The following is a 22,108-nucleotide window of genomic DNA, read 5'->3' as shown; positions in this document are numbered from 1 at the left end:
GCACTGGGGTCATATTATTTGGTAGGACATGGTGCAAATATTGCTTCCCTAAAGAAACATGGGTTTAAACCATAAATAGGATATAAAAACAATTTGAAAGTTCCCAGCAGTAGCTTTTAAAATTGTCAACATTAATTGATATTTAAGAGTACTCAATAAATCACTATTGTTACAATAAGGATCGAGTATTATACCATTTTGTTGCATCATATTCAACATCACATTCCAAAACACAACTAAACCAAACATGAGATCTTCAATTTTTCCATCATGCTACCACTAAGATCAAATCTCATCCCCATTTTCCAATTTAAGACATACAACATATTTTCTCAGATGCCCTATAGGTAGTGATTGTGACAGAAACACTCACTGACACACACAACACTTATTCAGCATACACACACATTGCATAGTGATTCATGGAATTTTCTTATTATCCTTCGCAAATATCCAGTTGTAGCTTTTGCACGTTATTGCAGGCTGCAGGGGATGACTGTACAACAGGCAGGTAACAATATCAGTACTGCTTTCCTACATGCAGCTTATCAAGTGAAACCACACAACAGCACCGTGCCCCTGGAGTTCGACTGCCCAAATGAGGTTTTAATTGGTTTTTCCTAGTTCCACAGATTTCTGCAACATGCCAGGAAGGAAAAAAAACACAATGGGGGTATTTAGATGGGTAGGAGATCTAGAATAAAAGACAAGGCCAGAAACAAGGGAGAAATCAGCTGGCTGCTAGCACACAAACAGTTCCTGAAACTTTCAGTTAAATTTAGAATTTCTTTCCCATTTTCCCACTTCTATTGTACTTGCTATCTTGCTCTTTGGGCGCCCGTCTGCGACAGGAAACGGCAGCGCTTTGCATTCTGCACAGTGTTCATCCAGAATTCAGAAATTAGCATTTGGAACATCAAACAGGACGCAGCAACTCAAAGGCAGGTTAGTCTCCTTTACCCACTGCATCATCACTGACTAAAGATGCTCATAAATATTCCATGCATATATTTTGAAAGTTAGAGGTTGAAGGTCATGTCCCAGAAACTGAACACATGAAGTTCTGCTGACCACAGCTGTACAATATCAATCAGAATGTCAACACTATACTGATAGTGTGTGCTGGAGCTCAACCACTTAATGAGTTTTATCTGAAATTGTTTTAAACAATTATATGCTTTCAGTGACTGGAATAATGAATGCTAATTTATTTGGCTTGTATGTTTAAAGTTTTAGGTAGGTGACAAGTTTTTGTTTGTTTGGTTTTTTTTACATAATTGTTTCATTCCACATAATTTCTGTTGAACAGATAATTGACACTTTGGTCTTTCTGTTGTTGATGTCTTGTCTAGGATATTTTATTGTCCTCTGTGCTTTGTTTTCCATTTTCATTAGCTTTAAATTGGCACACTGCAATGCAGCTATGCTTATGCTGTGGTAATGACGAAACAGAAAATAAAACAGGTAATAATCATTTGCCAGAAGCCATTTGTATTCTTACATGCAGCATAGCAACCTACGAAGCAGGGGTACGCTGGTGTGATACCAGTCCAAGCCCCTGCGAGACCTGCCCAAATTGTAAATCCATCTATACTTGGCTGTTTCAGCCATACTGGACCTCAGCTCTGAGCTGATGAATGTGTGTGTTTGAACAGCTCCATGAGAGGAAAAAAGACTGACACACAATTCCACTCCAGTGCCCACCCAACACTGAAACAGAGCATCTCTTTGGCTGTCTTAGGTAAATTCAATTTAGAATTCAATTTCTTCTGCAGTGGAGGTAATGTGGTTGTCATGTTCAATAAGAGATTGCTTCCCCTCTGAAGAGTTACTTTTCTATACGAATAAACTGCTTTGACAGGTCTGTCCTGTGGGTAGGGGTGGGGAGGATACAGGAAAAAAAACCTAAAACGAAACAAAAACCCAAATGGATGCATGACTACTGAAATCATACTTTGGCATTTGTGCAAGACAACATGTACGCAATGTGGAATGCTAAACTGTAAAAACACTGGCTTTCACCCTGCTGTGAAAAGTGAATGGAATCTAGGGTGTCTCTGAACCCTTTTAGGCTCAACATCTCCCTGGCTTGTGGCAGCCAAGTGCTTCTGACTACTTGCTGTTTCCATGTGTTTAAACTCTGAGCATGCCGATGGTGACTTAGCTTGGAAAGGTGTTGAGCTTATCGGAGGTTGGCTCCTAGCATACCGAGTCTGAACCACGAAGATAGAGTTCCCAAAGGAGACTGGCTTTAACTGTACAACTCTACCTAAATCCATAGTTGGACCTTTTAAGGACACGTCTGCAATAGGTGACAAGATCAATAGCAAACCTGACCACTGCTTCAATTCGATTGTTTAATGCACACCAACCTTCTAGTTTTTGTAGGTGTACATATATATGAAACCGAATTCATTCCAGCTGTGAGGTGGAAAAGCAGAAATCCATTTGATTGACTACATGTCCTTTGTTAAGCTGCATCAATATAAATTAGTTAAATGGTTGTTATTGTAATTGTTGTTATTGTTTTGGGAATTAGACTGAGTTAATTTGGTTATATCCCTGTCTTCAGTTAAGATGAAAAAGATGAGGTCCAGTGTGTGTTCTAAATTTGATAAATTAACCTGTCAGTCACACAATTAAGCTAATAAAACAATGAATCACTGGCCAGTAGCCAATAACAAAAAATCTTTTGACTATAAGCCAGAAAAAATAAGTTCTCACTTATCAGGGAAATTGACTGCATGCATGTCATTTATTCCTTTTAAAAAAGGGGACAGTTGAAACTCACTTCTAGACTGGAGGTATGGAAATCCTCCAAAGGTTCAAAGGCATTATTTTAGTGATCCAGATGTTGCCTTTCTACATTCCTCTTTAAAATCCACAATAAAAACATGTGCACAAGTGACAACCTAATAAGTAACAAAAGTTATGAACACCAATTTAGCCTGCTAGTTTTTCTGTAGTCCAGAAAGGTTCTGAATGCGGCTGTGTGGTGATCTGAAAGGTTACGGCTGGTCACTGTCAACATCATCTTCTGATCCTCCCCAGTTGAGCAGAGGCCTGCGGTTGGCAGGGACAAATGGCCTGATTTTCTGCCACCGGTTTGGGGGCCAGATGATGTGGGATGCCCTGCCATGGATGAGTCCAAGGGACACCTGAGGAGAGACCTTCCTGTTTAATGGCCCTATGAGATAGAGACCATAAAATATACAATAATGAAATTAATTTAAAAAAAAAACAAACAAACAAACAAACAAACTCTTGATCCATGAATTATGACAATCCATAATCGCAAGACAGACCAAAAAAAAAAAAAAGAAAAAGAAACCCAATATAGATTTTTTAAAGCATATGCCATTTTTCATTTTCAAGTTTTAACACTTTCAAGTTTTTGACACTTTTAGGCTTTAACATTTCCTTCTGGCACATTCAATACAAAGTTATCAATCTCTCAGCTGAAAGCAAATGAAAGGCCCGTGTTGGTGGGTGGCTGCCCGTCCCGGAGGGCAGGGAACACTTTCCCAGTCTACCGTCTCCTCCAATAGTTCCCCTCAAAGGCTTTTTGCAAATACCTGTCTGGGATGGAGAGGATCAGAGGGGAGCTAATACCAGGGGCTGAGCACAGCACCCAGGGACAGGCGAGTGGTCTCGCCTAAGCCTGGGATTCTGGTGAGGAGCTGGGGGTGGGCAGTGGTGTCAGAGCTAAGCCCACAGTACAGCCCTGCTAAATGCTTTATAGGGAGTCACAGTAAGTCATGACTAGGCTTTGGCTGACGTCAAGTCGCTAGACAGAGCCTCAGCCAGACAACCTTTATGCAATCAAAAGGCTCAATGCTTATGCACATGAGAGAATTGCTTCCTTGCAGGAGATTTGGAGCTGGAGCCCACAAGCCTTCTGGGATATATAATGTTGGAAATGCTCTTGTCTTTTGAGAAGGCCAAGTGAGTTCCAACTGAAAAAGCACAAACTGAAGCCTTGGACTTACTTGGGTCTCAGAACAGTATCCAATAACACCAGATACCAATGATTTCACAAAAGCAGTATTGTACAACACAATAGGTCTTTAAAGGTTTAATTATAAATATGCTTGTTTCATTTATACACTATGTATTGAGGAAAAAAAGAAACAACTTCCCCCTTTCTCACCGATAAACAAACAAACAAACAAACCGGAAACATCTATTATGAGCATGAGCATGAGCTGATGCTGTGGTTTTGCAAACTCTCCTTATGCATTGCTGTATGCTGTAGCAAGCGGTCCTGGATGAGGACATGGAACAGACACCCTAGAAGTTGACTATAGTGAGAAACTTACTCATTTGCCTCCAGTCAGGAACCATCATTTAAAAAAAAAAAAAAAGTGCCAGAGGACAAACAGCGCAATCTCGCCAAGAGCCTGAGGCGACAGCGTGGTTAACGACTCAACCAAGGCCTCGGTGAGAAAAAGAATTTAGGCAGCTTGTCTTTCAAAGCCATTTCGCTGGTCATAACCCAAAAGATGTCCTTCAATACAAGCAGCTGAATATCAAAAAAGGTTTTCTGGAGAAACACTTCTGACAGATAAAAGAACTGCTGCCACCCCACTTCAGTATACAGAATTAAAACAGAGAAAAATGAAGAATAAAGCAGTGTTCCCTTCTTTAATGCATTTAAAGGACTCTAAAGCAAAGAGCCAATTCCAAAGAGTCGCCTAGCCCCATGGTCTCTGCACCACCATAGGAGGGCAGCTAAGCTCAGCAAGGCTGTACACAAATGCTCTAGGAAGCTACAATCTTCCTCTGTATTTATCAATAGGCAATGAAGTGCATCTTATCATCTGCTGTCTGAAGATGCATTTCTGTGTTAACACAAAGGAAATAATTATGCTTGCAAAATTCTAAGTGCAGTTCATTCTTTTGTCAACTAAAAATGAATACACCTCTTTGTGTGAGACACATGACTCATTTACCGGTCCAAAAGTATTGCTGTCAAAGCTGTGTCCATAATGATCTCCCTCAATCCATAGATGCCCATCTGGAACTCTTACATAACGGTTTTTATAGCCCAGAGTCCTGACAACAGACAAAAGAGTTGGAGTTAAATGCAGTTCTTTTAGCCTCCCAAGTACTGGCATTAGTCAAACGTACACAATACACTGAAATGGATGAATGTACATGTAGCTTTACACGTTACAGGTCGAACATGACATAGGTCCAAGTGCAATATACTTCTGTTTCATCCGCAACTTAAATTTTACATCAATGATCAACTTCTATGAACCAAGGGTGATCTGTTTTCCTTTGGCATATTTGAGACATGCTGATGTCTCATATCGGTCTCATAAATGTAATGGTTCTCTGGGACTGGAGCAGGACGAGGAGAAGAAAGGCCCGGTTTAGCCACGCTACTCACATACCCAGGACTTGTATATTCACCCGACTCACATGTTCACAAAAGACTCACGTATTAACAAGGACTCACACATTCAAAAAGGACTCACAAAAATCACAAAAGACACACATATTCAAAAACAACAAAAGAGCCATGATTTTTAAAATTCTATGTAAAAACTTTGTGTCTGAAGTAACAGTCAAACACTGAACATTTAGATCCTCAATTGTGGTCACTCAGAAACTACCAATGTCTAATTATTGCTCAATATGCCAAATTAATATACTTTATGTATGGAGTTCCTGAGATATGAAGTCATTATGTTCAAAACAAGTTCATCCTATTCTGTCATTGTTGACAAGCAACTAATTTATAACCCTTAAAACACGCTTTGTAATTATCATGTAAAATGTGTAATGAGTTTATAAAAATGTGTAGTAAGTTTACGAAATGGTTAACATGGTAAAAAAAAGCCCCTCATTATTATTGTTATTGTGACCTAAAATAAAGCATTACGCAACACTGCGTGTAGTGTGTACTGACAGCACAGCCAATACTAAATGACCCTCCTTCCAACTGATGGGGTCTAAGGAGTCATTAAACTACTCCTTTCAGCTCTCACAGAACCTGCCCCCGCCCACACTAAAGACCATTTCATAAAAACCCGCCTATGTATCTTCTAATCATTGTGACGTTAATCAACTTCATAGACCCATCAGGGCTGCCATTTTAGCCGCTAATCGAACAATCACCTTGAGCTGTGACACAGATGAATGCGGCAAGTTTAATGAGAGGTGCGACCATTAATCCACGTTCACTGAGCTTGAGGTTCAGGATGAATGTGTCGGGACTGGGCTATTACATGTGATCACAGCTTTTATGTAGTTTGCTCTCCGAAGTGTCTGACATAATACCAAAGACATAAAATGCAGTAAAAATATGAGAGCCATTTACCAATGCATGTTCGGGATATAACTGGAAATTGCACTATGCGTGTGTGCTAAAATTCTCTAACCTAGACAGGTCACATGTGACACACAACACCACAAACAGGGCAAATGTGAGTACATTACATTTCGGAATAATGAATATATTAATAAACTCAACTTACTTGATAAAGTCTCCCTCAAGGGCAATTACTCGCTTAATGATCTTTTGTTTTGGGTTCTTGGGGGACCTGCAAAAAAAAAAAAACAAAAAACAAAAAAAAAAAAAACTGGTCTTAGAGGAATACATTACTTCCACAATAACAATTAGGAAAAATTAAGTATCCGCGTTCAGCAGTTTGATAAAACACCTGTGCTAAATGAGGTCTTAACACAAGGAAAGCTTTTGATTTCAAAGAACTTCAAAGAAAACCTCTTATAATGTTTTCTCCCTAAATCCCTTTTAGATATATTATTCGATCATTTAGCTGACCTTAATAGCTACCAATAAATGCAAGTGGAAAAATACCATTGGAATACAAGTCACTGATCCTAATGGCAAACTACTCACTCAGACAGCAGGCTTTTTCCTGATATACTCTCTAATGCTCCACTCTTCTAGCATCATGTCAGAATCTGCCCATCATTTCGGGGTAAACAGCTGAACAACATGGTCCTTCAGGGACTCAAGAAACCTCTTAGAAATGAACAAAAAGTATATAACCCCTTTGAAAGGAGAAATCGGCAAACGAGGAAGGACGGTAAATGCTAGAGCAGCACCGTGACTGCTGCTAGCTTGAACTAAGCTTCAACCTATGCAAAGACTAATGTAATTCTATATTGTTACAGTGGATAATCCATCATTGTGTCCTTATTTATTTACAAAGTCACACAAGGCTAAAGGCTCTCAGCAAGACCATGACTGCTACCCGTCATTGACAGCCCTCCATTTTGCCAAGGTTTCAAATAGGAAGCAGGGAGAGTGCATTTCAATTCATCCAGCAGGATTAAACTGTAAAAGATCAGAAGCTCAGGAATCTGGTGTGTGGGGCTTAGAAAACAAAACTGAAACACTACTACTAGTAATAACCATTAATTTTAATAGATGTTTCGGAATCACGTTGGGCTTCCCCCCCCAACCAAAGTTGTATTACAGAGCTTTCAAGTACAAAGCATAGAGGTTAGGTAAAATACATGATATGAAAATATATGATAAACTGTTTGTGGACTATAAGAGTGTGTGATGGAGAAATGGTAGAATTTAGCATTTGGTTCAGGGCCTGCCTCAGGCAAAATGGCACCTTAGGAAAAGCGTCCTTAACAGGGTCACCAGCTCACTGCAGCCTCAGCAGTGCACCGCATGAAGCAAAGCTTCGTCACACTAAGGAAGACACTGAGAAAGTGAGAGAGATCAGGGGGTGAAAGATAAAGAGAGCAAAAAAAAAAAAAAAAGCACAAGGGGGGGGGGAGAATGAGAGAGAGAAACAAGAGCTACACTGCGTGCTTCTTTCCCCACAACTTAGTCCTCTCAGAGAGCTCTGCCGTGATTGACAGCTTTGCTCATCCAACCAGCTTAGAGAGAATGCTTGGAAGATGGGTGGTGATTTGTCAGTCCTTGGGGAGGCTGGTTTACATGTGTGCGAGTGTGTTGTCAGAAGCGGAACACACACACAGTGGCGTTTGAGTAGCGGTTGGAACGCACACTCCAGCTACACTCTCTGCCACAGTGTTTTCAGTCAGAGCGAGCGAGCGAGAGTGAGAGAGAGAGAGAGAGAGAGAGAGGGAAGCGTTGGCACACTCGCAGCAAATCCCGGTGCTGTGTGTCAGAGGCGGGCTGGCGGATCTACCTCATGCTTTATCTCCCTCAGCACTGATCACAGGGGTACCGCCGCTGAGCTGAGCTGTGATTGCTGACCACGGCGAAGGGTGGAATACATCTCCCGCCGCAGACTCGGAGGCTCACTCTCTATGGTAAGCTCTTCTCTACTCATATGAGTCATGGCTTTCGTGTGTGATGAGGGGGTTCAAGCAGCATTGCAATGCGGAGGTGAGGCTTCGGAGCCATACAGCAACCAAAAAAAAAAAGGCACATTATTTTTAGGACCTGTGTGAGTAGCCTGGTTCTCCTTTGGTCTTCAGGGTGAGCTTTTTTCCTATCTAGCCTTAGTTTGGCTTGTGGATGTGGTTTGAAGCGATGACATAATGACTAGCAGTCAGATGCACTCCACAGGTATGAAGGAGAACGATGACTGCTGGGAATGATATAGGATTCTGGGGAAACAGAACTGACTTTCAGCTCAAAGTCAGTGTGGAAGACATGTGAAATTCCCCTAAGCTAAAGGACTATTAGATAGTTTTGATTTTAGAATGAAGATCTATGGAAGTCAAGTCAACAGTCATGGAACATTATTCTGTTCTATAGAACACATAAATAGAAAGTAAATAAAATGCAACATATTTATGAATAGAGCAATACAAGGATTCATTCTAGTGAATTGAGTCATGGCTTTGATTTTGATCCTTTGATTTTCACTATTTTTTCAAACTGTAACTGAATGATAAATTGTTATATTAAACTACATTTGACTTGTACCTCCTTCGCTCTGTTTTAAGACCTGGGCATTATACTGCAGTTGTGAAAGGTTTTCATTTGGAGTTTGAGTTCCTCTTTCTGACTTTAGCACACACAGCCACACACCCTAAGACACAGCTTTAGCAGTGCAGGCTGCCTCTCTGAAGTGCACACCAGTCTCCCCCTGATGCCTACGGCAACCGTGCTGCTCCGGCAAACGGAACGCGCCTCGCGTTTGCCCGCCGAGCAGCTCCTCCCCCTTCTCCCCTTTTCTCTGGCCAGCCAGCAACACTGACTCACATTTGGACAGAACCACAGAACCCTGTGTTGCTCAGTTCTGTGTGGAGCTCAGGGCACGGCGTTGCCACGCTGAGCTTCTTCCATCGGTCTCACTTCAGGCTGGCAATCTTCAGAAGGTTCAGTGAAAATGTAAACGTCAGAAAATTGTTTAGTGTATGTCGTCGTTTTTTGGGTTGTTTTTTTTTTTGCCCTGGATATGCAGGGCTACGAGCAGCTGTGTTTAAGTCAGGATACGGTGTGTCTGGCTTAAATGTACATCATGTAGCATTTTGGTATGCCATTAAACATCTTCAATGGAAGCAGTCCTAAAAAGCTGCCTAAGTACGTTACCCGTCCAGAGTCTACAGATTAGACAGAGGCTGCAGCAGCTCAGCGGCAGCTCAAACAGAGAGACAGAAAAAGGTCAGCTTGTGTAATCAACTCTGGAAGCAAAAGTCACCTGCATGCTCGTTCACACAGCACATTAATAGCCTAAAATCTACAAAACATAGAGGAGTGACCGCAAGAGACTGAAGGCGCTGGGGTAGTTTGGGAGAGATGGAGGGCGTGAGAGAGAGATGGAGGGCGTGAGAGAGAGAGAGAGAGAGAGAGAGAGGTGGACAGGACTTTCTTTTGAAATATGATCCTATTCATATTCAAACACAGAAAGGACAGAAGAGGTTTAATGTGGTGTTGCAAGTGATAAAAGGCCATAGAAGACAGGACACGTGAAAACCATAGGAAGGACCGCAGATGATATACAAGCCTAAAATGAAGATTAATAATAGTATGCAGAAAAAGTTTAAACATCCTCAGGGATCCCGTCAGCCATAGTCAAGCATAATTAATAGCGATTGTGCTACATATTTGCTAGCTGAGCAGAACAGAGGAGCCGAGAGCAGAGCCACTTTATTTGTACCTTTATCAGCACTGTCTCTTTGCTAATTCTGGGCTACTTTAAATCTAAGCTCTATAAAAACAACCCCTCAGAAATCCTACCACACTCAACAACACAATGGCAGTGTTTGTAAAATGCTATACTATCAGGATAGAACAGTGAAGAAACATGTGCTTTTGTATGGAGCACTGTAGTAAATAATACTTGCTAAAAAGTTATGGTGATACCGAACATTGCTGAAAAGTCTCAGAAACGCACACTTATTTACCTTAGCTTGTTAATTGGTGGGTGGGGGGGGGGGTTCATTTGGGTTAGAGTTACTGCAGTGCTAATGGATTACTGTAGTGTTGGTGATGAAGAATGTTTTGAGTCAAACAATAGGCTTGCACGTACTGCTAGTATCCCACATGAGGTCATTACCATGAAATGAAATAGTATTTAATTCCTATCTCTGCAAACACTTCTTTCATTAACAGTGCCTTAGTGGCAGGCATCATCATTCTAGGTGCAAAGAACTTCAGGCTGAATGGGGTTGAGTTTAATAGCAAATCTCCACACAGGCTCTCTTCTGGGCTGGCAGGTCCTTCAGTGCTATGGCCCATAAACTGTGGAACTGCCTGACCCAATATTTACGTGACTGCTCAGCCATTTCTTCATTTAAAACTGTACTAAAAACCTGCCTCTACACCCTGCACTATTCTGTCACTATCTCATAGATTTGTAGTTTTGTTGCCTGTTCATTTGTGCTTAAATGCATGCTCATGCTTTACTTTGTTTTGTTGAACTGTACAGCAACCCTGAGCTCTTGAAAGACATTATCATCATCATCATCATCAAATTCCTTTTTATATAATGCTCAAACTACATTTGTAGTTTTTTAAAACATTTTTATTTGCTGTGAGTTTCCTTCAGGTTCTTCCATACTAAACATTAGAACAGTTGTTTAACAGCTTAAAGGGGTAGATCAAATTTTGTTGATTGATAGGGAAGACCTAGACCTACCATTTCAGTCATGTACCAGTTACTTCACCAATACAAGCAGGAATTCTTGATGTAGCATGCATTTTCCTCACTTAGCCCCAATTTACTTTACATTTTTCAAAAAACAGAAAGACCGGGAACTTGAGCTGTGGTATAAATGTCTTTGTAATGTCAGTGTCGCCTTCATTTCTCCTCGCACACATCCTCACTATTGCGAAGCAATTTCTCACTCCAGGCTTCTGAATAAAACTGAGCAAAGCAGAGCCATTTTATGTGCAGTTGAATTAAGGTGCTCAGAGAAAAGTGGAGGCCTGGGATTCTGATAAGTGCTTCTCTCTATAACTGCAATTTTGACATACTGCTGTATATCAGAGGCCATAAATGTCTACGAAACAAAAGATGTTGTTGCTTTGTAAATGGGGGATGGACTTAATAGTTCCATGTAGAAACAGCCCAGGCATTACTAACATTGCTCTACAGACTGTCACAAATCATCACTGGAGTTCCAAAATGTATTAATGTATAATTGTTATATATTGTATAGTGCATCATAAACGGGAGTCTTATTAACATACTGCACAGATGCACAGTATAGATACAAAAAAAAAGACCAAAAAAAAAGACCAAAAAAAAAAAAAAAAAAAAAAAAACACTACAAAATAACCCCTAAAACATTTATCCAAAGAAGTCTTAACTACTCAGAAACATGTACAGCATGCACTGTAGGTTTACAGAGCATTTCCACCCACTCAGGTCTCATCCCCACTAAATCAAGTAAGCGCAACATTACACAGAAAGCAGGGAAAGCTCGCAGTATTCACAGGTAGGAAACACAGGAACTAATTTGATTATTGTTTGTGAGCCTTGGTGGAGCTCAGGGTTTGAACAGAAGAGAAATGCATACACTGGGTGTGACGGTGCACATCACAAGGCTTTGGCACTCACGTTTAATCATTGGTACTCTAGCCTCGACAACAAAGAGAAGGCACCTGTGCAAGGCACTCACAGTACACACTTGTAAATATGTTCAAATATTACATGCCGCCATTACTTCTTCAATGACCCGTAGCACTCCATGATCACATTCAAGTCAGAACGTTCCTGGGCCGTGGTCTTAGTGTGGATTAAACCAGGTCTCTGCTTTAAACAGATGGCCATGCAGAAAAAAAGGGGAATAAATAAATAAAGAAATAGATAGATAGGCAAGCAAGCCTTGTTCCCACCTGCCCATGTTGACTCACTGCCATAAGCAGCCTAATGTATGCCTACTGTCATAGGGAGGAGGGGGCACGACAAAGATGCTCCTGCAGTACTACAGACAGCTTCATCTCACGATGGCATGGAGCACCAAGGCTTCTGCTCTCAAGGTTACAAATTAATCAGAATATCAACACATGGCAGCAACACAGGCTAAGCTACAGTATACGGTTACCTGGAAGAGCTCTCTTCCAGTTCCTTCTGCATAATGTAACTGCAGCAAGCACTAGGGGCCTTACTGAGGACCCTGTTTATGTTCTGAAATAGGATATGGGTGACAGTCTGAAAATTAGTCCACGCGACGCGTTTTCATATTCAGCAATTTGAAAAGGTGTCTATATTTTCACTATTATGCTTCCGCAGGCTGCTTTCATACAGCAATATGTAAAGCAACATAACAGAAAAAAGTCTAAATTTAAAGCGTGATTCTTTTCCCCCTCAGAGTGGGGTGAGCCTGCCATGCCCAACCGCAGGTGTCACAGTAGATACAGTGACTGTTATTATGACCAATGATGTGAAATAATTGCCTCTCGGTTTATTCAGCTGGTTTTAATGACTATAGGTTTCAATTATATAAACAATTCTGCCTTCAGTAGACTATAAATGCTTACAGTTATTAAATAAACTAAATTCTGACATTTGACATAACTTTGCAAGTGTATAATAATGATGAAAAATGCCAAATAAATAGTTCAGTCAAGCAGGGTAAAATTTATACATTTTGATAAATAATCTACAGTATACTGTACCAATGTACAGCAAGACCTAAATATACTGAGTATGAAAATACTTCCACACACCCCATTGAGCTAAGCTTCAAACACAACAGATGCCCTGGTTATTTTAGTTTATCACAAGAAGTGTCTTTGATGGGGTAATGTACGACGTCAAAGCCATCATAGTTTATTTTCTGATAGTAAGTGGAAAAAAGCAATAAAAATCTCACTTGGCATCAATATTTTTCAATATTCTTAAATGCCAATACTGCTCAGCGTTCCCCATAATGTAACATTGTATTCATTACATTTCTCCTGTCTCCCATTTTCTGCAGATGGAAATTGATGTGTGTGACTGATTGGGGATAATAACGATGGCAGACAGAGTGATGCATCCCCTTCAGAAACTCAAACCGCCTACCATTTCCACTCCCTAAAGGATACACTGACCTTCACATGTGCAACCAGCTTGACAACCTCACCCCAGGTAAACTGAAAGGTTGCTCCTTACTGCCAAGGACAACACGAAAAGATACCGATGCTTCAGGGACTTGGTGTCAGCAGAAAAAAAGCTTGTTGTCACTGTAACAAATGACACTGTACTTGTAAAGTTAACAGCATTAACCCTACACTCCATAAGGACTATTTAGTTGCTGAGGGGAAGAAGTCCAAGATGAAAGATCCACTGTTTGTGGTTTATTTGTTAGCAGGACTTGTATTGACCGGCTCTGTTCAATCGCCTGAGTGGTCCGTGACATGCCTCAGGCTGTGCAAATGTGGAATTCGACCCTGGTTCTCACCTTCATCTAATTACATGGAGGTCCAAACTGTGGACTGTAATGATTTAGGACTTCAGTCTCTTCCTGAAAAGCTACCTGCAGATACACAGGTGCTACTGTTGCAGAGCAACAACATTGCCAAGATTGATAAACCATTAAACGACTTGGCTAACTTAACTGAAGTGGACCTATCTCAGAACAACATATCTTCTCTTAGAGATATATATCTAGGTCATCTTGCTCAGCTGTTGTCCTTGCACCTGGAGGAAAACCGGATTAGCAGTCTTCATGACAACTGCCTTGCACACTTACCAAACCTTCAGGAGCTCTATGTCAACCATAACCTACTCTCTCAGATCAGTCCTGGGGCTTTTCAAGGACTCGATAACCTTTTGAGGCTTCATCTCAACTCAAACCAACTCAGGCTGATCAGAAAAGAGTGGTTCCATCCTCTTAGCCAACTGGAAATATTGATGATGGGGGAAAATCCAATTGCCCAAATAGCAGATATGAATTTTGAGCACCTTTCCAATCTCCGTAGTCTTGTACTAGCTAGAATGAACCTTGGTGAAATTCCTGATAATGCTCTGCTTGGCCTCTATAAATTGGAAAGTATCTCATTTTATGACAACAAATTTACAAAGGTACCCCAAATGGCCCTCAGAAATGTCCACACCCTCAAGTTTCTAGATCTCAATAAGAATCCCATTGAGCGAATCCGTCGAGGTGACTTTGTGGACATGATCCATATGAAAGAGTTAGGCATCAACAGCATGCCAGAGCTGGTTTCGATTGATGGTTTTGCTGTCGCCAACCTTCCTGAGCTAACAAAGATTGAGGCAACTAACAACCCCAGACTATCCTACATCCACCCTAATGCTTTCCATAAGCTGCCTAGGCTTGAAACATTGATGCTGAACAATAATGCCCTCAGTGCACTTCATCAAGTCACAATAGAGTCCTTGCCCAGCCTCCAGGAGGTAAGCTTGCACTCCAACCCAATCTACTGCGACTGTGTAGTCCGTTGGATCAACATGAACAAGACCAAGATCCGCTTCATGGAGTCTGATGCTCTCTTGTGCATGGGACCACCAGAGTTTGAAGGTCGACAAGTCAGACATGTGCACTTCCGTGAAATGGTAGACACATGTCTCCCAGTTATCGCTCCAGAAAGCCTTCCAGAACTTGTCAGTGTGGGTAGTGGGCAAACAGTGTCCTTCCACTGCAGGGCGTTTGCAGAGCCAGATTCAGAAATTTACTGGATCAACCCTTCAGGAGAAAAAATCCTTCCAAGAATGGCGTCAAGCAAGTATTTCATGCATCCTGAAGGAACACTTGACATATATGGCATTTCAGAGAATGAGGCAGGCCAGTACACCTGCATTGTGCACAATCTTATAGGGGCAGACATGAGATCTGTTTCAGTGGTAGTAAATGGGTTCTTTCCAGAAGCTTTAAACGGATCTTTACATGTACAAACTGAAGTGATATCGTCACATTCAGTAAAGATTTCTTGGGTACCTCCTAAGAGCAGCTTTGTGTCAAACATCAAGTGGTCAAATATCAAATCTGTCTCAAATTACCCTTCCTTACAGTTCACGGCACGTGTGCCTTCAGATGTAAAAATTTTCAATCTCACACACTTACACCCACTGACACAGTATGAGGTATGTGTAGAAATTACAGATTTGCAAAAGGGGCATTTAAGAAATTGTATAAATGTCAGTACAACAGAGCAAGCTACTTCAGTGGGGAAATCTGACAGGAGAGAAGTGGTGGTGATCAACGCCATTGGTCTGCTTTTAATTGCATCTGCTGTGGCCTGTTTGCTCACCTACATATCTCTGAGGAGTGATCGTCTCTACAGAAAGTTAGGTGATGAAACAGCAGGGACAGCACTGCGTCCGAGCCCCTGTACCCTTGCCCAGCTCCTTCAAATCTGCAGGCCTGAAGAGAATGCCACATCAATAGACTTCAAAACAACCATCTAAAACTCTTCTAGGAAAATTATGAGATGGGATGAAATGGACACAAGAATGTGTGACTGACTATCCGAGTAACACTGCTAGATCACTGCAGAATGGATTCAGAGGCATTCAGGTGTAGTTCCAGAACATTCGATGACACTGATGTCTCCACTCAAAACCTCCTTTAGTGTAAATGTCACACGTGGGAATCAACATGGCCCAGATTGGGCTGCCTGGAGAGAGCGGTTTCTTCAGGCAGATTCAAGGCACAGAACATAAAAGGCTGCACCAGATGCCTGACTGTTCACGTATAATGCAAAGCCATAGTGGCTTTTGTTTCTATTGTGGGCTTGTAGCAATACTATTTGTTCTGTTTCAGTGGGAAAGTAAACTAAGTAAACTTTACGATGGACTATGTTCATAGAGTAGACCACAAAATTCTACAGAACATGATGTACAACACTTTGTGACAAAAAATACATTTATACCGAAAACCACAAACTGGTGTTCTTATTAAAAGGTGTCTGACATCGTAAACAGCATAAACATCTTGCTGCTACCTAAACTTGTGCAAAAAATAAACTTGTTAATCTCAGCAAGGCGATGAACTTTTTTTTTAAGGCACTGGGACATCAGAGTTGACCTGGTCTCCTTTTAAACACAAATCACAGACTCCATGCTTGCTTTAAAAAGTCAGCTTCACAAACATTTACCCATCACCATCTGAACATCAAATAATAAACAGCTTTGTGTGTACAAACACAATTACAGTGCCTGCCCTTGAATGCAGTTTTAACCCCAGTCCCATTGTTGTGTTATTCACTGGCATGTCTAGCTGATGACTGGGGTTGTACAATGGCAGAGGGTTGGGGGTGGAGGGGAAGGCGTGGGGAGGGTATCACAAAACTGATTGATTTTAAATTGCATTATATTCTTTTTCATTAAAAATCCAATATGGATTCCCAAACTATGAACTCCCACAGGTGATGAATCGCCGTCACAATGCGAATGATGCAAGGGATTTATCAGGCCGACACGGCCATATATCACCAGAGGGGTTTCAGCACCATGGACAGGGCTTTTAGAGCTCAGCCATTTGTCACGGATGCAGGAGCTAAAATATGAGTCATTAGAGCGGCAGGTAGTGGATAGGTCAGCAGGAACACACTGTAGCTGGTCTCGCTTACCCCACTGTGACCCCATTGAGGCAGGGTGCTCATTACGGGCACAGCTCTGCAACTCTAGTGCTCGTTTGTCAGAGTTCACATTAAGTGTGGAAAGGGCAGGTGACAGGAGGGAGAGAGGAGGAAAAAACCCCCAAAAAAAACAACTGTAGGGTGGCACAGAAAAAAAAAAAAACCAAAAAAACCTCCACTTAAGATTCCTTTCCTGGTTAAGTACGTTTGGCTTTTCATGTTTCATGTTTGTTTAACCATTCCTATCATTCCAAAACAAGACAACAAACCATAAAAGCTGGCCTGGACTAGATATTTGTATAACAAAGAAGGAAAATAACAATAATAATTTTTTTTGGTTTGAACACTATGTGGGTAGTAAGATCTGCCAAGCTTCAAACATTTGTGGCCATTTGGCTCAGTTACACCAAGCTCAAGCCTTAGAAACAGATTTTAATAATTTGCTATTCTTCAGTTTATTGTACCAAAGAGAAAGGGACAAAAAGACTACACCACGTGGTCTGGGGAATAGACTGCAGCCACCCAACAGCCTGATTTAAAGCTCTGCACTGCGCACTATGAGGAGTTTAGGACAGCACGCTCTTCTTCAGAAACAAGTCAAACCACTGAGCACTGGCCCCACAAAGAGAATGAATCTAGCTATCATAAATTTCAGTACCACGTTCTAGTCATTAATTTGACACGCTGTATGTATATGAAGATGTAATACTATTTAAGTCATGAGAACTACTCTTTGATACCATTCATTTTAATTTCATTACATATTGTGATTTTCATATTTGGAGATAGATGACAAAGAGCATACATGGATCACAGTTATAACCTAAAGTATTTGCAGCTATTCATGCATCAAAACTAGCTACAAACATGATTAAAAAAATTAATAAATAAAACTAAAATATTTCTATAAGTTTCATATAGATTACTTTAGCAAAAATACAGTTCATGATTGGCTTTAGTGGTAAAAGGGTGGGTCTGACAAAACAGTAGCAAACAAGAAAATTTCTGCCCTCCTGAAATGCAAATTCTGGAGATGACGCCTTTCAAAAATCAAACAATCCAACTGTGATATACAGTCGTGAACTATGGAAAGTAACAATTATCTGCTATTGTCAACCATCTGCTACCCTGAACAAAACAACTATAAACCTGACAAACAACTGACATACAATGATCCTCTTTGTCAGTTTATCTGTTCAGAGTGGTCATGCGATTCTACTGTTGCGGGATTATTACTGTTGAGGGATTATGCATCATGGAACTATCATTTTTGGCAGCAGGGCACAAGCATCCTGAACTGTTTTGTCTCATTCCTTTGACTGCCATGTGACTACTGTTCAAGCAAATCCCATTCAACTGTGACAGCCATAACACAGTGAATCCTTGTGAACTATGATTCACTGGAGGAGAAAATGTTCACAGTAACCTGTGGCAAACAAGGTAAGGACAAAGTGTTTGGTGCAAATAATAAAGATGGCTAACTCAAAATGGTTTTCAAGAAGCCCATATTCTTGAATGACGATGGGCACTTTCATTGACATGCCTTGGATACAGCAAAAAATCTGCAATTAACACATATCCTCCATGCTCCACCAGCATCGCTGAGGGAGACAGGGAGAGAGTGAAAGAGAGAGCGAGAGAGAGAGAGAGAGAGAGAGAGAGAGAGAGAGAGAGAGAGAGAGAGAGAGAGAGAGAGAGGAGAGGAGAGCAACAAGAGCAAACACAAAGCTGGTTATATTACACGCCCTTCATGAGACCCACACCTCTGTAGTCAATCATTAGAAGTGAAACTCTGGAGCTGCTGCTTCCAAGCTGGTGTTGGAAAGCCCTGTGACCCACTGGGACAGCACGTTTTGTAATGAATAATTTACCTATTCCTAATGACCCTGTAAGTCGGTTCGTTTAAGCGGTGCTCTCACTCTGAGTAAGGTGATTAGAGCCAGGAGCCAAGGTGAGAGAGCTAGATTAGAGAATATTAGCGCAGTTCAAACAAAGGTTACTAGAAGCTGCCTGGCAGGTAAGAGCCATGGATCATCCATTGTATACCAAATATTATTGCTCTTTTCAGGCATTATCATAAAACTTATACCTGTGGATTAAGGCTTTGGAAAATGGTTTTAAATGTTTCTTCAGTAAGAGGACTTAGATAACAACCCCAGTGAATCAATTGAGGACAGTGCGTGGTGATAAAAAGTAACATGGAATCATAAAGCATCATGTACAGAGTGTACCAGACTTTGGGCTTTATATGTTGGGCATAAAAGGTACCACTTAATGCCAATGGCAGCTTGTATAGTATACATATCCCTTTAAAATAGCTTCAATCACACTACATCTTGATCATATATTAGCCTCTTGAGCAAAATTCTTTTTGTTCCAACTGGACTAAAAGATGCTTTATACCCCCACTCTAAAATGTTCCATGTGCAATATGGGTACCTTTTCCAAAGAAACCTTTATCATGTGTAATTAATAGTTGTTGGGGTTTTTTTTCCTTTTCAGAAATTCAGAAAAAAAGTTCCTATGAGATGTCAGTCAGTCAGTCAGTCAGTCAGTCTCATTAGCACAGCACTTTATTCAGAAAAATAAAAAAAAAACAAACAAACAAAAAAAAACCTAATGGACACCGATTAAACATTTAACATGAGAAAATACAACCAAAACCAGAAAATATATCTAGTTTAATAATTAGCAGCCAAGACATTCAGACAAAAACTGAAACTTATTACATGCTTTAAATAAACTGTATGTGTAACATGAAATAAATAAACCATATATGAAAATAAAGAAATAAAACAAAAACAAACAGGACACGTGGAGCTTATTTTTGTAGAGGTAGTGCAGTGTTTGGGTTGCCCAAACTTTTTTTCTTACTTTTTTGTTTAGTTTTTTGAAATATATGCTTTACATGTAGGCTATTTCGAACTAAAAATACGGTAATTGTCGTCGTTGTCCTATTAATTAAGCTAGCAGTAAAAAAAAATATAAAAAAGTGCTGGTATTTCAAATAATAAATAATTTGAATAATGTGTTTTTCAAAATGGAAAAAAAAAAACTAATGTTTTTCTTGCTCTCATTAGCTAAACAGTATATATATTAAAAAATAATTCCCTTTTTCCTCTAAGCTCAGGTCCTCTACCAGAGGCCTGGGAGCTTGAGGATCCTGCGTAGTATCTTAGCTGTTCCCTGGACTGCATTCTTCTGGACAGAGATCTCAGTTCTCCCAGTTTGGGGGTCATAGCCCCTAGTGCTCCAATTACTACAGGGACCACCGATACCTTCTTTCAGCCCTTGGTGTTTCTCAAGCTTTTCGTGCTCTTTATAGAGGTGTGTATGTATGTAGACGTTTCAAGGGAGTAACTGCGGGATACTGTAGTGGAAGAAGATGTAGAGGTAGTCAAAATTGCAAACAGAGATCCTTCATCAGCTGTGCAAGCACTATGTGAAGCACTTTGCTTGCACAGATGATGAAGGACCGCTGTCCGAGGAGTCCCGTTTCTCTGGAAACTGCAATTTCCCTCTCTCTCTCTCTCTCTCTCACACACACACACACACACACACACACACGAAGCATAATGAAGGAAAACAAGGCCAAGATCCTTAACTAGACATTATAATAGTATATAAAATGCAGAAACATGCAGTGGTAATAGATGTGGCTGTTCCAAGTGATGAAAACATCAAGCAATATGAAATGCTGGAAAAATACCAGGGACTGAAAGAAATAAGAGAGAATGCTGAAGGTTAACACCAAGTAGTCCCCATTGTGATGAGGGCACTTAGAGCTGTGACCCCCAAGATGGAGGAGTAGCTCCAACAAATCCCAGGAACTCCATCATTAATCTCAGTCCATAAAAATGCAACCTTAGGAACAGCAAAAATACTGCACCGCACCCTCAAATTCCTCTAGTAGAAGGCCCAAGTGTGAGAAAAAGGATATGACCATCCACTGGAAAACAGAGACAAGAATTATTATTGTTACTATTTTATATAATGCTCTCATTTCTGCCACAGTGGTGGAACAAAACAAGCCGCCCTAATGACTAAGACCGCTAACAGCACTCTCCTGTGGGAGCAGTGGCTTCGGCTAAGGTCTGCCTCTGCGTCCTGGCTGCTGCCCTGGAACTGGTGTCCAGGGTGGCTCCAGGGCTCCGTAAACCCGCCTACAGCTATCTGATCCATGTTTAGCCTCTCCCAACTTTGAGGGCAAGCATACTGGCCGTGCATCATAAATCCCATTCACCGCAAAAGTACACACTCAAACTGTTACCTTTCATGGCCTGGAGAGAAGTTTGAGGACAAATATTCATTTTGTAGACTTTCAGTAAAGACCATCTAAGCTTAAGGGGAGGGCTGAGAAACAGGTCCATGGCCACTGACTGGGTGCGGTTATATTTTAAGTTATATTTGAAGTTCGGTTCCCTTGGTTAGGACCAAAGCAGAAAATGATAAATTGTAGCATTTTATTCCTGGGTTGCTCAGCCTTCACACCAATGTATTTACCAACAATTCAAAACATGCATCATAAAGAAACCAAATATGAATATAATCCAACTGATTGCACAGTTTTATGATGTATAAATTGTATATTGTGATGTATATTTGTGACAATTTCGATAATGGCAAACTTACAAAACACTTGGCATTATTGTAATTGTCGCAAAATGGGTTGAATGCACCTGTGGGCGTTAATGTGCATCTGGTGGTATTTTTACCAATTGAAAACTCATGAAGAGCTAGTAAAATTACATAAAGGAGGAAAGCATGGAGAGACAGGAAAATGCACGGCAGGAAGTTCTCTGTATCTTCTAAAACATCACATCCTCCGTTTGGTTCCTTTGGTCCATATAGTGTTCATACTTCAAATGAACCGAACCAGAGTATGTTTGGAGGCAGACCGAGACCGACCTGCTCAGGGACTCTCTGTCCACTTATCTGGTGCGCACCAGAGTTCGAAAAGCAGCGTTCTCACTTGCTCTAACGAGCCATGCCAACAGAGCAACTGCACTAAGGTTCGTTTTAATCAATTTAAGCTGCCATGTCTGAACACACCCTTAATGCAACAGTCTGAATCTCGCATTCTCATTAAGTAGTTCCTCACCAACAATGCCCAAAAGTGACACGAACATTACAGTATCATTCTACCAAATTAATTATTGATGA

General features: G+C 40.8%; 2 protein-coding genes across 7 annotated transcripts in view; one reads left to right on the top strand and one right to left on the bottom strand.

Annotated features, from left to right (window-relative positions):
* Positions 1-22,108, bottom strand: part of immp2l (inner mitochondrial membrane peptidase subunit 2) — a 60,413-nt gene that overhangs the window by 7,019 nt on the left and 31,286 nt on the right. For 2 of the 6 annotated variants that reach the window (XM_027024559.3, XM_081699161.1), the window contains exons 4-6: positions 6,486-6,551; positions 4,953-5,055; positions 2,737-3,158 (exon numbers count right to left, since the gene is read on the bottom strand). The exons of 1 other annotated variant lie outside the window; for it this stretch is intronic. In XM_027024559.3, coding sequence (XP_026880360.2) covers positions 3,009-3,158; positions 4,953-5,055; positions 6,486-6,551 — 319 coding nt within the window. In that variant the 3' untranslated portion in view covers positions 2,737-3,008. Of the gene's footprint in view, positions 1-2,736; positions 3,188-4,952; positions 5,056-6,485; positions 6,552-22,108 lie in introns of those variants that run through there. 3 more of the 6 variants (XM_027024560.3, XM_081699162.1, XM_027024561.3) reach the window with 3 other exon arrangements.
* On the top strand, positions 7,917-16,344 carry lrrn3a (leucine rich repeat neuronal 3a). Its single transcript, XM_027024552.3, has 2 exons — positions 7,917-8,271; positions 13,339-16,344. Exon 2 carries the CDS (start codon positions 13,677-13,679, stop codon positions 15,771-15,773), a length of 2,097 nt encoding a protein of 698 aa, XP_026880353.1. The 5' UTR covers positions 7,917-8,271; positions 13,339-13,676; the 3' UTR covers positions 15,774-16,344.

This window comes from Electrophorus electricus, chromosome 16 (genome assembly GCF_041902795.1).
Source record: "Electrophorus electricus isolate QZ-2024a chromosome 16, ASM4190279v1, whole genome shotgun sequence".
In the NCBI taxonomy this organism is placed as follows: Eukaryota; Metazoa; Chordata; class Actinopteri; order Gymnotiformes; family Gymnotidae; genus Electrophorus; species Electrophorus electricus.
This window is presented reverse-complemented; position numbering and strand designations above follow the sequence as displayed.

Excerpts from the sequence above, each read along its gene's own strand:
- lrrn3a (XM_027024552.3), top strand. The coding sequence starts at position 13,677 with ATGAAAGATCCACTGTTTGTGGTTTATTTGTTAGCAGGACTTGTATTG.